The sequence below is a fragment of the Emys orbicularis genome, chromosome 3 (assembly GCF_028017835.1).
Source record: "Emys orbicularis isolate rEmyOrb1 chromosome 3, rEmyOrb1.hap1, whole genome shotgun sequence".
NCBI lineage: Eukaryota > Metazoa > Chordata > Testudines > Emydidae > Emys > Emys orbicularis.
Window position 1 is genome coordinate 151,804,914 of NC_088685.1, and position 15,588 is coordinate 151,820,501.

General features: G+C 55.9%; 1 protein-coding gene across 2 annotated transcripts; it reads right to left on the minus strand.

The window, feature by feature from the left end:
- Positions 1-1,369: 1,369 nt before the first annotated feature.
- On the minus strand, positions 1,370-6,107 carry SLC35B2 (solute carrier family 35 member B2). Of its 2 annotated transcripts, none has more exons than XM_065401239.1 (3): positions 5,937-6,107; positions 5,167-5,306; positions 1,370-3,610 (listed from the first exon to the last, which is right to left on the minus strand). In XM_065401239.1, exons 1-3 carry the CDS (start codon positions 6,073-6,075, stop codon positions 2,672-2,674), a joined length of 1,218 nt encoding a protein of 405 aa, XP_065257311.1. In that variant the 5' UTR covers positions 6,076-6,107; the 3' UTR covers positions 1,370-2,671. The 2 variants fall into 2 exon arrangements, with proteins under 2 accessions (XP_065257311.1, XP_065257310.1); XM_065401238.1 differs by having other exon boundaries at positions 5,167-5,327; positions 5,898-6,107.
- Between the last annotated feature and the right edge of the window lie 9,481 nt (positions 6,108-15,588).

The following is a 15,588-nucleotide window of genomic DNA, read 5'->3' on the forward strand; positions in this document are numbered from 1 at the left end:
AACAGGTATTCTCACACTGGATTCTTGTCTCTGACAATGGGCAGTGCCAGATGCTTCAGTGGAAAACGGTAAAAAAAAAAAAAAACCCAGAAAGGACAACGTGCTCACAGGGGCAGTTTCTCCCTACACCCCACCAGGCAGTGGCTGGCATATGCTCTGAAGCAGGAGGGTTTATCACCTTTCTATTTTTAACCAGCAGTCTGAATGGGGTAGTTCTCATTAACCATACAAATGCCTGCTCCTTTTCTGAATTCTGCTATGCTCTTTGCCACTGTAGAATATTGTGGCAGTGAGTTCCACAGACTAACAGTCACTACCTGAGTGTCTCCTTTTATCCATTTTGAATTTGGCACCTTTCAGTGTCAGCGTAGCCCCTGGCTCTGGTGTTATGACAAAGGTTGAAGAGCAATGGCCAACCTACCTTTTATAGACCACTCATGTCCTCACTTTTCATCTCTCCAATAAAACAGCCCTGCGTTTTTCAGTCTCTCCTGACATGGAAGTCTCTCCCAGTCGCTGAGTATTCTTGTCACCCAGCTCTGACCCCCTCTCTTGCTGCTCAATCCTTTCTGAGAGCAGGTGACCACAAGTGAAGTCATCCGAGCACTTTTATGGAACAGGGTTAGCCTAGCAGGGAGGCTAGTCCCTGGCTCTTCTTCAAACAGCTTCCCATCCTGCTGGCTCTTGACTAACCGCTCCCCACAGTGGGAGGAGGGACCACGCTCCCCACACCTTCCTCCTCTAGGGGGGAGGGTCTGAAGCTGGGGTTTGGCACAGCACACAGCTCCATGAAGGCTTTACTCCCTTACAGCCTGTTACAGCAATGGAGACTCTGGGTGGCAGGCGCTCAGCAGGGCATAGAGTGGCCCCTACTCAGCAGTGGAAGGCAGAGCTAGAAGAGGCCATGGCTGAACCTACAGGCAGGCTGACCAGAGCGTACTGCCCAGGAACAAGACATTTATGCAGCCAGACTCAGGGCACAGAGAGCTAACAGCTGCCCTCCCAGCCACAGAAACAGGGACAGTGAGCAGCCGGCGTGTGCAGAGGGCTCAGGTTGGGACACAGTGTGAGCCCAAACCCCCGAACCTGGCTCTGCCCTAGACTAGAACTCAGGAGAGCTGGGTTCAATACCAGGGTCCACCCCACCATTCCTGGGTGACCTCAGGCAAGGCCCTGGGCCTGTTCCCCCATCTGTAGGCTGGGGCTAATAATGCTACCCTGCCTCCCCAGGGGGAGGGGGTGAGAAAGTCAGTGTGCACCCTTCAGCCACAATGGCATCAAAGTCCCTAGCCAGAGAGCTCCCGGGAGCAGTGTCTTCCCCCTGCCCCCAAGAGCATTCAGACCAACAGTCCACCCAGGGGCACTGTTTGCAGCAGCTTTTTAATTTAATAAAATAAAAAGAGACCAAGTTGCATTTTAAAAGTACCCAAACCATTCCCCTAGCAGATGGGGGGCCTGGTCTGTTTGGAAACAAAACCGTTACTGGGTCAAACCCAGGTTCCCGAGGTGGAGCCAGGGCAAGTGGCTCCCTGCATCCAGGATTGAGAGCAGCCACATGCAGGGAAAAGGAACCTGGGCTGGGCTTTGTCCTGTCTCCGGGACCGCTGCATACCACAAAGCCCTAGCTAGGCTGCTGAGTGGGCTGGTGCTAGCACCTCCTGCTGGCAGGAAAAAGGAGAAACAAGGAGGGATATTCCAGGAAGGGGATCTTTGTGCTTTTCTAAAGGGCAGGAGCCAATTACGAATCCCCGAAGCCAGCGAGCAGAAAGCGCCCTTAGGGGATCCTGGGAGTTCTAGTTCAAACCTATGACAAGAGTAAACGTAAACAAGAAAGGAAAAGCAGCACAAAATGCGAACGGAATGGAGCAGAAGGGCCGGGCCAGGCCAGGAGACAAATGGAGAAGGCTCCCAGCAGGGACAGCGTAGAGCATGACCTGCCAAGCCAGCAAGGACAAGGCTACTGTTCAAGAGGCACCTGCCACAAATTCAGACTGCTACGCAGCAGCTCTTTTACCAGCCCTGGTATGGGATGTGGCTAGGGAGGCCCCACGCTCCTGCCCCGTTCCCTACAGCGCCTCCTGCTGGGAAAGGCAGGGACTGATGTAGCTGAGAGCTGCCCCCCGTCCAGCCAGCACTCCTGCCGCGCTCCTGCCCCACCTGCTGCTGGGGCAGGCTGAGACTGGAGCTTCTCTCTCAATCATACGTATTTGTAAAGAAAAATGATAGTGTTTTCTTGCCGTTCTCTTACTATCGGCTCTGTAGTGAGGAAAGAAATGGGGAGTGAAGCTGGAGACAAGAAAGTGCCAGGGAATAAAGCTCCCTTGTTCATAAATAATCTTCAAGAGAAGCCCCGAGTACCAGATGGAGCTAGGGCAGGAGTTAACCCCGCTGCACTCCTGGGAACTAGACCTGCCCCCTGCTCCGTTCCTGGGGTGATCTCAGGGAAGTGAAATACTCAGACCTATTAAGGCAACAGGAGAAAGGTGTGGTGGAGGCCCGGAAAGCACCTCGCTTCCTCCAAGCCCACTCCAGCTCCTTGTCCAGGAAAAGCAGTTGGCAAAGGGAGTCATTGTTTCTCCTCCTCTCCTCAATAGGTTCACGAAGAGAAGAGAAATAAAGCAAGTGCCCTGCAGTGGGAGAGGGGAGGAGGGCATGGTCTGTCCCATGGCCCCTAAACCTTCTGCACTGGGACCTCGCCGGCGGGCAGCTTCTTGCTACGCTTCTTCATGCGGCTGCGGGCATAGACGCGCAGGAAGAGAGCCATAAAGACCACAGCCACGCCCAGCCCGCCCACCACGGTGATGGCGTGCCCGTAGATGAGGCAGGACAGCAGGATGGCAAAAGCCTGGCGCAGCGTCATGATGATGGTGAAGACGGCTGCCCCAAACTGATTGATGGTGTAGAAGATGAAGAGCTGGCCAAAGGCGGAGCAGATAGACAGCAGCATGGCGTGGGCCGCGAACTCAGAGTGGCGGGCCATGAAGCGGGCCGACTCCAGCAGGGCGCCCTGCTCCAGCAGAGAGCCCATCGTGAAGAGGCAGGAGAAGACGTTCACCCCAAACATCATCTGCACCGGGGACATCTTGTAGGTGAAGAGGGCGTCCTGCCAGTTGGAGGTGAAACTGTCGAAGACGATGTAGCCGGCCAGGAGGACCACCCCTGAGAAGGTGGTGACGGTGGAGAGGTGCTTGGTGGGGGCGCTGGAGAGCAGGAACATGCTAACCCCCACCGAGATAAGCACCGCCGTCAGGTACTCCCAGTACTCGTAGCTCTTGCGCGACACCAGCTTGCCCATCAGCATGACCGGGATCACCTTGGAGGCCTTGGCCAGCACCTGGGTAGGGAAGCTGATGTACTTGAGTGCCTCATATTGGCACCAGCTGCTGAGGATGTTGGAGAGCGAGGCAAAGGAATACTTGTACATGGGGGCGCCGTGGCGCGGCTGCTTGGTCAGGGCACAGTACAGGCCGGCTACGGTGAAGGCCAGGATCCGGTTCATGAAGACGAGGAACTGGGAATCTTTGAACTTCTCACCAGGATCTGTCTCGGTGGCCCCATACGTTCGGGTCATGACCCGCTCCTGGAGGACGCCCCACGTCAGGTAGGAAGCCTGCAAGGCACAAAGAGCAGAGGGCGAGTGAGGAGTAGGGATGGCAGCCAGCAGCCACCGCACGCAGGGAGGAACAGTCCTGTCTAAGCATCTCTCCATTTGCACCCAGCAGGGACCAGTCCCCCCTCCTGCATACCCAATGCACCCAGCAAAGAGATGGTGCCTGCCACCACCACGTCCAGCTGGGGAGCAGTGAACCGGCCTGCCCAGCCACTTCATCCTCACTCCCACTGCCCCCACCAGAGAGCCAGGGGAGAAATCAGCCTGGCTCCTGCCCAGCTGTGTGCAGAGGGATCAATGGGCAGCATTTCATTACGCACAGATCTGGAGAGCACTCTCTGCCCGCGGGCAGCTCCCCCTACAGTTAAGGCTGTAAATACCCAATGAAAAACCTGTTCCGGCTCTCGAGTGCATAGCCACAAACTCAAACAACACAGGAAATGGCAAAGCAAGTGTCCCAGCAGTTGCATTAACTCTGCCCTAGTACACTTTATGGGATACACTTCACAAGATAAACAGTTCTGGATTAAGCTGCCCGTTTAACCAGAAAAACAGGAATAGACAACATGGCAAAGATGTGCCCAAGATCCTGATGCCGGTGGAACCTTCACACTGCAGTTCCTGCTCTTTAACTCCGCAGCCTTGATGGTGCATTAACACAGGTTTTTGCATTTAGTTTCCTAGGTCATTTCTTAAATCAAAACCAATTCTAATTGCAAACCCAGCAGAGGAAACTGCCCTCTGTGAGGACTATCATCTGTCCATCAAGGTACTTATATGGCCCTGCTGCCACAGTATTGGAGCTCCTCACAGACATAATGGAGTTGTTCTCCTACCTCCCACTGTACCGCTGGGAAACTGACATACAGAGAGAGAAAGTGACTTGCCCTAAATCACACAGCGAGTCTGTGACAGAACCAGGAACTGAACGCTGATCTCCTGAGTCCCCATCCAGTGCCTCCATCACGAGGCAGTCCCTCCTCTCATTGTTCAGGCGGCATTTCGGGCATTTTTCCTGTAGCTATGACTCAAAGAAGCAGGATCACAGTTTCCTATTCATCTCAGCTGAACTCAAACACTGGAGAGATTTTTTTCAGTTTCCTAATCAAATCTACCTAGGGGCAGAGCCTGAGTTTAGGACATTCCAGCCCCAGAGGTGAGAACATGGGTTAAACTGTATAGTGCTTTGATGCATGAAACACAGTGGGGGGGCCAGAACGAAATTCAAAAACCAGTTCTAAATGGCAGTAGCTCACCCATTCAGGTGTGCGGAGAGCACAGAGCAGACAGACAATAGCTTCCAGCCCACCAGACGTTGTCTGAATGGCTCTCCAAGACACTCAAAGGGCCACCCTGGCAAACAGCCTGGAGCACACAAAAAAGGAGTGCCCCACAGAGACTACGTGTCCCAGCATGCAATGCTGCCAAGCAAAACTCCATGAGAACACTGGATGCTGGGACTCAGTCTCTTGAGGCCACCAACTGGCAACCTGCGCCAGGTCATTGCTCCATCTCCACCCCACGGCAGGATGGCCATGAACATGTCAGGGCTCTACCTGAAGGCCAGCAGCACAGAAGAGCAGCTTGAGGATCTGCTGGGCCGTGGAGGACTCCATGGTCTCATTCCGGGCCGCCAGGGAGATGTCATCTGGGTGTGCGGACTTGGCCTCGCTGCCAAAGACACACGACTTGATGACGGGGAAGCAAATGCCGCGGCCTGGAGGGTTGAGAGAACCAGGGAGGTCACGTTAACTCAGGAAGGAGGCTTTCTTCCCTCTCAAACCCCCCTGCCAGTGCTAACCCACCCACCAACCTGTCTGGGCTGTGGCAAGGTAGAGCCTGGGGCCTTCTGTGGCCTGTATCTATAAAGCACCTTCAATTGGCTCACTCAAACCCCCAATCCCCCTTTGCCAACAGGGCCCTTCCCAGCTGAGAACAGACAGTAAGCAGGCGCCCAGAGCTGAGAGCTCACCCGTTTGCAGATCTGAGGGGCTCTGCGCATTACCCACAGTGCCCTATACCGGTTGCTCTAACAGATTCCAGAATATCTAACAGGAAACAGCCACAGTGGTCACTGTTGAGATAAAGCCGTGGAGATGAGCTAGATGAATTTGGCTGTCTCCGGGTAGCCCCTAGCTGGCACTGAAGCAGCGAGAGAGCTCTGCAAGGAGCTGGAACAGCAGAGAGGTAGAGGAGCTGGGGGTTGGAACTGAGGTGCATTGGCAGAGGTCTGAGGCGAGCCCAGGGGGACGGAGGTTGGAATTGAGGTGCATTGGTCCCCTCTTACCTGTCTCCAAGTAATTCTTTCTCTTGAAGTACAGGATGAGCAGAAACCCTGGCACCATGATGCTCGCATAGCCCGCAGCATTAAGGAAGAAACGGAAGAGCCAGAAGTCCCCCCACGAGTCCTGTAGAGCGGCCGATACCACTTCATTGGCAGCCATGGTGGGGAGAGCAGCCAGCATGACAGCCAGGCATAACCTGCCAAGAGAAGGCAACCAGGCGGTGAGCTGCAGGGGGGCCACTGGCCCAGCCAGCAACACCAGGATTCCTTCCACCTTCCCAGTCACCAAGTCAGAGGCAAGCTGGGAGTGTAAGGTCCCCTCCCCCTGCTTTGGGAGTTACCCAGGTGCACCTTCAACACGCGACACTGTGATCAAAGTTCAGCCCAAATGGAACATTGGTGTAAGTCACCAGGGAACAGGGGAAAACTTCTCAGCGGTTTGAAGTGCGTCCCAGCTAAATTCCATTCAGCCTCCCTAAACGCCTCCCCAGTTTCAATTGAGTACAGGAGTCTTCCTCCCTTCTCGTCGGGTGTTGGCGTGAGACTGTCAAACAGTTGTTGCGTCCACCCCCAGAGGTGGCTACGTTTCGGGGGCGGGTGAAGCAACTCCAGTGTGCAGGGCACTTGGAGGTCAAGGGCACAAGAGAAAGGAATGTTGTTTGCTCGGGTTTTAGGAGCCAGGGCGTTTGCAGCTCTGAACGTTCAGGCTCTCGGAGCGTCTTGGATGGTGCTAGTGACATGGCTTTACACACACACCAGCTCCAAATGCTTTTCCTCTTTGGGGCTCTTACTGGCAGGTGTTTCACCTTCAGCCGCACTTTTATGGGGGGGAGCCACGAAATGGAAGCAGCAGCTCCCACCCTGCAGCTCCTGTTTCAGCACCTTCCTGTAAAGCAAACAACAGCAGTGGCTCAGGGGAGGGCCCAGCTGGGAGCTACCCCTCACATCCTGCTGCAGCAGGGGGAGGTGGGGAAGGTGATGACGGGACACACAGAGCTTAGAATGTGCAAGGCCATTCGCTAGAGCTGAGAGGCTCTCCAATCTCCAAGGCTCATCCTCAACGCCAGAGAGAGCATCTGGGCTCAGGAACTTTCCCATAAGCATATGGGGTGGGGATTTTAATACCACCCTCCTTGGGAGTATCCAGCATTCACACCACACCGGCTTAGCCACCAATCTGCCACCATTAACACAGTAGGGGTCCACAGGGACCAACTGGGGTTCTCCCTCACATGGGATAGGCCCAGCATCGCCCTCACCTCCAACTCATCTCCTGGGACAGCGTTACATTACAAGAACAGGAACAAGGCCTGCATGCAAGGTGGAGATCTGGGTCAGCGGATGCTGGGGTCACTGCATCCCCCAAATGATGACTTCCTATACACACACCTGCCCACAGCAATTAGACTGGGTCAGAGCCGCCTACTAAGTTAGATCAGGGCACTGGGGGGTCAGGACTCCTGGGTTCTATTCCTGGCAACTACTGATTTAATCTGTGGCCTTGGGCAAGTCCCTTCCCTGGCGCACGCCTCCGTTTCCCTGGTTGTAAAATAGGGATGATGATAGTATCCTCCCACGGGGGCTGCGAGGCTGAATTAATGTCTCAAGTGCTGCGGGGTCCTCTCATGGAAGGGGCCAGAGAAGGGTAAAGTGTTCATTATAACAAAGGCGCATTGATGGGTCCTCTAGGGAGCCTCCATTGAGGACCCTCAGTATCAGGGCTATGGGGATCATGGATATAAATTTAACCTATAGCAGCCTAGAGTCTATATCAGTAACAGGGCCTTAAAGACAGGAAAGAAAGTTGCCTTTGACATCCCACCACCTATAACCCCTCCTTTCCCTCTCAGGGAAAGGCCTGGGGGGCATTTCCCTTCCCCAGACAGCCTTGAGAAAGGGACACCCAAACTCTAAGGACCGTGTCAAGACAGACACCGCAGTTTGCGCAGAAAATTCCCTCCCTCGTGTGACTAACAATACAGAAACTCTCAGCCCAGAGAAGTTCAAACCGCTGCTCCTCTCTGGGGCTGTCTGGTTCACATTATCACATGCTGCAACAGCTGGGTGCTGACATAGCAGGGAAACAGTTCGATAACCCTGGTGTCCCTAAGGAAGAGGGGCCCGAGAACATTTCTGTGCAGGCTGGGTTCTTGCTAGCGACATTGAGGGCATCACTGACTTAGCACCATCCCACAGAAATCCCACCTCTGCTCCCCTCATTAGCATCTCCTGCAGCAAGGGACACACACACAGGGTTCTTGTACGTTAACCCTTGGGCCCAACCGTAGGCATCTGGGGTGAAACTACATACACCCCCCCACCTAACTTGTCTGAATTGTCCTCATTCAGAATTAAATCCTCATTGATCACAGTGGCCATGGTACCTTGGGCACTGGGGTGGGGCCAGCAGGAGAAGTGCCCCCTGCTTCACTGAGGTCAGATTTAAACTACATTGAACTGCAGGAGTGGGGTCGGGGCTAGCAGACAGGGTATATCCCTCCTACCTGATACTTGGACCAGCACCTGTGCTGAGGATAGCAGGAGGGGTCAGCCAGGGAGAGAGCTAAGGCCAGCCTCCACCACTGATAATCCCTAGGGCTGGGGAGATTTCAGAGAGGGTGAGTGATAAACGGTTTGGTAGTTGGGTGGTGTCTGCTGATACCTCCCTGGCCCCCTCCAAGCCCCCGTGGGAGGAGTAACAGCTCTGGTATCCCAGGCCCAAAGCGAAGGGGAGGGTGCAGCCGGACAATGGCTCGCTCTATCCCTTTAGCTAGCAGGCCCCGCCAGACAGTTCCACGCACCAGGTCCCTCCCCTCTCCAACAGGGTGGCTAGTGTTACAGGTAGCACCACAGAGCCAGAGCTCGGCAGCACTCACCAGGCATGAAAGGAGCTTTCATAGGCTCAGGCCAACAGAGCGGCCAGGAAATTGGGAGGACAAACTCAGCTACTGTTCCCCTTCCCAGAGAAGGGGCAGCTTTCTGACGCACAATCCCAAAGCCAGGGCGGGACAGAGCCCCTGACCCTCCCCTTCCCCTGGAGTTTCTAATTTAGCCTTTCAGGCACCTCAGCACTTGGGCCCTGGACTAGGAGTTGGGAAAGACCCCTCTGTGCAGAGTAAAACCCACCTAACCTAGCTCAACTCTAAGACCACAGGGAAGGGGAGAGAGGAACCCTTAGAACAAACAAATCCCCTGCCCCATGGGCTCCTCACACAGCTCCTCGGTCACAACCTGCAGTCCCCACCCTGCTGTTCCAGCCCTGGGTTCCCCCCACCTCCAGCTCAGCCAGTGCCCCATAATCCTGACCCACAGCCTCCTGCTATCCTCACGCTGGGCTCCCCACATGCAGCTCCACCCATGCCCCTCACTCCTGACACCGCTGCTGGTGCCTATTTAAAGAGGCCAAACCAGATGTCAGTGCCATTGCAGCAACTTTTCTTCAATTCTTTGGGGAGTGGGAGATCACATGACTGGCTACGTTCATCCACCCAGTGGGAGTTCCCATCCCACCCAACGGACGAGCCATAGCCCCTGGATTTCTACAGCAGACTGACCTTGACAGTGCCTGATCTGCCAGCAGCATGGAGCCTGGAGTGAGGGGGACGCATGGGCTGCAACAAGTCTCTCCCTCAGCAGCCTTCAGGGCCACGGTGAACTTGGCAGACCTTATCTAGCTCCCTGTGCAGAGTATTACCAGCAGGACACTCCTGCGGTGGTGGAACAGAGGGTGTCAACATCACTCAGTCAACAAGGGAAGGGCCTGGCTCCAGGAGGCCTTGGGCTTCTCTGGCCTGTGAGGGGGCACTCTGATCTGGAGGGGAACATTTCTTGCTTCAAAGATTGGGGGGGGGAAGAGGAGGGGGGTTAGGCTCCTCCACCCCCGAACTAACAGGTGGTGCCTAGTTACCAGCATTCTGTCTTTTTTGATTGGTCTATTAGGGCCAGATTTTCCACAAGAGCTCAGTGCCTTATGGAAAATCAGGCCATAAGCATCACAGTGGGAATGGAGTGCTACAGAAAATATGCTCCTGACTCTGGTTCCTCAGTGGGAGCTGAGCACTTGACCATCTGGCCACAAATGAGCATGCTGAGCTCTTTTGAAAAAAGCTGCCTCTCTGCAGTGATCAGGCCTGGGAGAGTCCTAGCCAGGCCATGGGGACCCTGGAGAACACCCTAGGAGGAGGGAAAAGCTTGGAGACTAAGGTCTGACTGACGGCTGAGCCCAGAGAAATCTAACTCCAGCCAGTCCTGATCTAGGTGTCATATACCACCAGAGGAGCCATTCTCAGGGGGATCCCTTGAATTACTCCTTCCTTCAGCACAGGGGTTCTCAGCCTTTTCCTTTCTGAGGACCCCCAACATGCTATACAAACTCCATGGCCCACCTGTGCCACAACAACTGGTTTTCTGCCAAGACCAGCATTAGGAGATAGCAAGCAGGGCGACTGCTCAGGGCCCCATGCCACAGGGGGCATCACGAAACTAAGTTGCTCAGGCTTCGGCTTTAGCCCCGGGTGGTGGGGCTTGGGGCTGCAGTCCTGCACAGTGGGGCTTTGGCTTTCTGCCGTGAGTCCTAGCGAGTCTAATACCGGTCATGCTTGGCGGACTCCCTGAAACCTGCTCGCGGCCTCCCAGTGGAGCCCAGACCCCTGGTTGAGAATCACTGATCCAGCATACTGGTGCCATTGGCCAATTTGCCCAGTGAGACCCAGACCCTGCAGACAACAAGCTCCCTTAGAAAGCATAGTACCTACACCACACACACCAGAGTGACCATAGGCAACTTCCAGTGAGAAACGTCTTCACTGGCTCAATGCCACCTGCCTCAGGGGGGCTCTACCCCAAAGCCAGGGCCCTGCTTAGGGATTGTTTCTAATAAAGGTCTCATCCTCGGCACACCCGGCCACAAGGACCCTGCAGGCCAGAGGCAGATGCCCTGCGCTGTTCCCAAGCAAGTCCGTGCTGCCCACTTCCCCAATTCAGGGTTGGGCCAAGACGTGGCTCAGGGAAAGGGCCCGCATGGGCTAATCTATTCACCGGTCACTCCAGGCAAATGCCAGCCCTGCCTCGGGCAGCTTCCCAACCACCTATTTGTGCCCGGGCAGGAAGCAGCGCTAAGGTCCCGGTCCCGCTCCCACCCCAGGGGCTGCTGTACTGGGACGTGCTGGGAGGGTGACAGCCGGGAACCCAGATTCAGGCTGATCGCCCCGCTCCAGAAGGGGCTTGGCTCTGCCCAGCACCCTGGAGCCGCACAGCCCTGCAGCAGAGCCCAGCCCGGCCCCGCCTCCCACAGCAGCCGATCGGGGGGGGGCACTCACCGGGGAGCCTGCCCCCGACCCCGGGCTGAGCCCCGCTGCAGGAGGCGGCTGCCCCACAGCCCTTCCCAAACCTGCTCTGCAAGTGGGGCTCCTGCCGGGCCGGGCCGGCCGCTCCCCAACAGGGGCCCGGGCACGGAGCCAGCGCTACGGCCGGCGGGACCAACTCCCCCCGGAGCCCCCGCCCCCACCTGCGGCCCATGCTGCCGGCCGGGCCGGTGCGCGCGGCTCCGCGGCCGCCCCGCGCGCCCATGAGCTCCCAGCGGCGGCTCCGTCCAGTTCGGCGGGCGGCGGCGGCGGCAGAGACGGGAACCGCGCAGCTCGGCCGAGAGCGCAGCCGCGCCGCTCCCCACAGCGCCGCCCGGCGGCCGGGAGGGGCCCCGAGGGCAGGAGTCTGCGGGGAGCGACCGACCCCGTGCCCCGGCCAACGAAGGGGAAACGGCGGGGCAGCAGCGGGCTCTGGGTGGGGTTGAGGGGTAGGGGGTGGGGTGGGGTTGAGGGGCATGTGGGGGGGGGGGGTAGAGCGGAGCAGCAGGGGACTGTGGGGCAGGGTTGAGGGGCATGTGGGGGGGCAGAGTGGAGCAGCAGGGGACTGGGGGGGGTTGTGGGACATGTGGGGGGGCAAAGTGGAGCAGGAGGGGACTGCGGGGTGGGGCATGTGGGGCGGCAGAGTGGAGCAGGAGGGGACTGTGGGGCAGGGTTGAGGGGCATGTGGGGGGGCAGAGTGGAGCAGCAGGGGACTGGGGGGGGGTTGTGGGACATGTGGGGGGGCAGAGTGGAGCAGGAGGGGACTGTGGGGTGGGGTTGTGGGGCATGTGGGGGGGCAGAGTGGAGCAGGAGGGGACTGTGGGGCAGGGTTGAGGGGCATGTGGGGGGGCAGAGTGGAGCAGCAGGGGATGGGGGGGTTGAGGGACATGTGGGGGGGCAGAGCAGGGCAGCAGGGGGCTGTGGGTGGGATTTGAGGGCATGATCAGTGGGGGGGGGCAAAGTGAGGTATCAGGGTGCTGAGTAGAAGCAGATTTAATTTTATTGGGGCCCTGGACACACAATATTTTGGCCCCCCACATCCAGGGCCCCCGGGCACAGGCCACGTGGTCCCATGCGTTAATCCATCACTGCATAACGCAGCTTACACAGTTGCTGGTGTCTCCTGGGTACAGGCTTCAGGAGCAGGAACAGCCTCCTGCTGCCTCCCCGCTCCAGGAGTGGCTCCTTTAGGCCCCTAGCACGAGCTGCTTGGGGCTTGCCAGCGCCAACAAGCTCATGAGTCAGAAGCAGCCACAGTCAGGCCAAAAGATTGCCCACCACCCCCATTCACTAGCCGTAGCACGCTTGCAGCCAGAGTGATCCCCTCAGGGGCAGAGACTGCCTCCAGGCAGTACTGAGGTATGCGGGCAACATGGGGGTAAAGTTCAGTCCAGTGCCGCCTGCACTGGGATTCAGTGCTCACTATGGCTCTAGGAGGAGGCAGACCTGGGGTCTCTTGCAATGAGGAATCATGCCTGGGGCAGGGAGCGCCTCTCAGTTCAGTCACACACCTTTCGCCAGAGAGCTGGGCTGCAGGCAATGCTGTCTCCCTCTTCCTCGAGCCGGGGCTGCCTCAGCAGGCACATGGAACCCCACCCTAGGAACAGCATAGCTTGCGCCCAACCTTGGCCCAGCAGCCTGGGGCAGTGGCCCAGGGCCAACAGAGCTCAATTGGGGTAAGGTCACACGCTGATGTGGATTTGCTTTAGAGAGGCACTCTGCTTCCTCCACAGCCCACTGGGAATGCTCCCTGAAGGGTAGTCTCAGTCTGTTAGGAGACAAAGCAGGGCTTCCAGGAGGTTGTAACCATCACTTGCTCCCTCCTCCTCCCAGGGCAGAGAGTCCCGCATCCACACACTGCTGTAGCCAGTGCAGCTTGGTGTCACCTACCCACCAAGCCCTGCCCCATGGGAAAGAGGGGAGATCAGCCTTTATGGGCCACTCAGTTCCTGGCCTCACTGCTGACAAACTGGGAGCCAATCAGTGCCCCTGGTGATGGGAACCTCAGGGAATAGGACCCTCCCTGCCCTTCCCAAACTAATTTCACATAGGCCACCAAAGCAGCACCAGATCCCACTCTGGCTTCGAACCCGTGGCCTAGAGATGAAATGCTCCACAGAAGAAAGAGCCGTTGCCCTTTCCTAGCCCAATCACAGGATTTCAGGGTGCTTTACCCACTCCCCATTGTATAGAGTAGGATGCTGAGGCACCGAGGAGGAATTTACTCACCTAGGAACATAGTAAAGTGGTTGTAGAGATAACTGAGGGATAGAGGCCTGAAGCCCTGGCTGCCAGTCTCCTCCCCTAGCCACCAGAATGGCCATTCTGGGTAATGGTCCATCTAGCAGAGTATCCGGTCTTCCAATGGTGGCTGGTGCCAGCTGCTTCAAAGGGAACAAACGGAAGGAGGCAACTATCAAGTGATCAATCCAGTCAACCAGTCCCAGCTTCTGGCAGTCAGAGGCCTAGGCTAGGGCCATCCAGAACATGGGGTTGTGTCCATGACCACCTTAGCTAACAGCCAGTGATAGACCTAGCCTCCCATGAACTTATCAAATTCTTTTTTAAATCCCATTATAGCATTAGCTTTCATAACATGCCCTCAACCAGTTTCACAGGGTGACTGCGCATTGTGAGAAGTACATCCTTTTATGTTTTAAACGTGGTGCCTATTCATTTCATTGGGTAAATAACACTTCCTTATTCATTTTCTCCACACCATTAATGATTTTATAGACCTTTATCATATCCCCCTCAGGCGTCTCTTTTCTAAGCTGAAAAGTCCTAGTCTTTTTAATCTCTCCTCCTATGGAAGCTGTTCCATACCCTTAATTATTTTTGTTGTCCTTCTCTGTACCTTTTCCATTTCTAATATATCCTATTTGAGATAGGGCAACCAGAACTGCACACAGTATTCAAGGGTGGCATACCATGGAATTATAGTGGCATTATGATATTTTCTAATTTATCCCTTTCCAAATGGTTCCTAACTTCGTTACCTTTTTTGATAGCCGCTGCACATTGAGCAGATGTTTTCAGAGAACTATCCAGTCACTCTACAATCTCTTCCTTGAGTGGTAGCAGCTAATTTAGACCCCATCATTTTGTATGTATAGTTGGGATTATGTTTTCCAATGTGCATTTAGCAACACTGACTTTCATCTGCAGTTTTGTTGTCCAGTCACCCAGTTTTGTGAGACACCAGACCACACTCCCCCCCGCCCCCGCGCAGTTGAGAGAGCCCAGAAGTGTTGACTGCCAGGCCCCTGCTCTCACCACTTCAGTCCCCTGAGCCACACAGGCTCCTGCAGAAAGCTGTTTGGGATGATCCAAGTGCAGCTTAGCCAACGAAGGCCCAGTTTATTTGTTTGCCTTTGGGACAAGAACCAAGTGGGCAGCGCTCCAGCCTGGCACCCAGAATTCTCCAGGCACCCCCCCAGCACACTGGCGGTCAGCCTCCACCAGCTCTGGGCACATGTACTTCCGGAACCACAGCTCCAACACTGGCAGCAGGATGGTGCAACTTCACCCCAGCTCCCAGAGCGCTTCCTTTGGGGGCTGAGCAGTGGCAGCCGCTGTGGGCTCGCTGCTTCCTCTGCACAGAGCCATGAGGGAGGGGGAGGAGAGTGGTATCAACACAGAGATCATTTGCTAGAGGACTGATTATTTTATTCTTTAAATAACATTTTGAATGCCCCCTCCCTAACCACCGGCAACAGCTCAGGCCATCAGTGCTTCCCTAGCACGACACCGGAGCTCCCCAGTCACAGGCACCAGAGCATTGAACAAGCCACACCTTGCCAGGCTGGGCTCAGCACTGAGACCTAGCAACGTAGGGGAGGTGCCGCAATGCCATCAACAGCCACAAGGGGGCAGCACAGAACAGATTGTTTTTTTCTCCTGAGATGATTATTTTAAAAAGCTCCACCTTTGAAAAATAATTTCCCCTCTAGCTCTTCTCTCACATCCCCCCCTACACTGTTCTAGTCCTGGGCAGACCCCACCAATCACACCAAAATGAAGATGGAGCTAGTTTGAGCAGCCCCAGAGCCATTGCCACTAGATTTTAGCTGAGGCCAGTAAACTCAACTCATTTGTGACCACAGGAGGGTGTGAGTAAGTGCTAAAATGCGGGGGGGAGGGGAAGGGAGAGAAGCAGCCAATGATTTGAGATGCCCAGAGGGGCCACAGAGGCTGTGCCTAGGCTCACAAAGTGCTTGCTAAGAGGTTTTGCAGCTTTTCCTGGCAAAACACTATTGCAGCTGCCCTTCCAAGAATTGGGGAGAAAGGAGCAGGCTCTCCAGAGCATCCCAGGCGATTGCGCCATCCAGGACTTGCCCCCACCCAATAAC

Coding starts and splice junctions, on each gene's coding strand:
- SLC35B2 (XM_065401238.1), bottom strand. CDS start 6,075: ATGCTGGCTGCTCTCCCCACCATGGCTGCCAATGAAGTGGTATCGGCC. Junction 5,328..5,897: donor AAAGAATTACTTGGAGACAG/GTAAGAGGGGAC, acceptor TCAACCCTCCAG/GCCGCGGCATTTGCTTCCCC. Junction 3,611..5,166: donor TCTGTGCTGCTGGCCTTCAG/GTAGAGCCCTGA, acceptor TGTGCCTTGCAG/GCTTCCTACCTGACGTGGGG.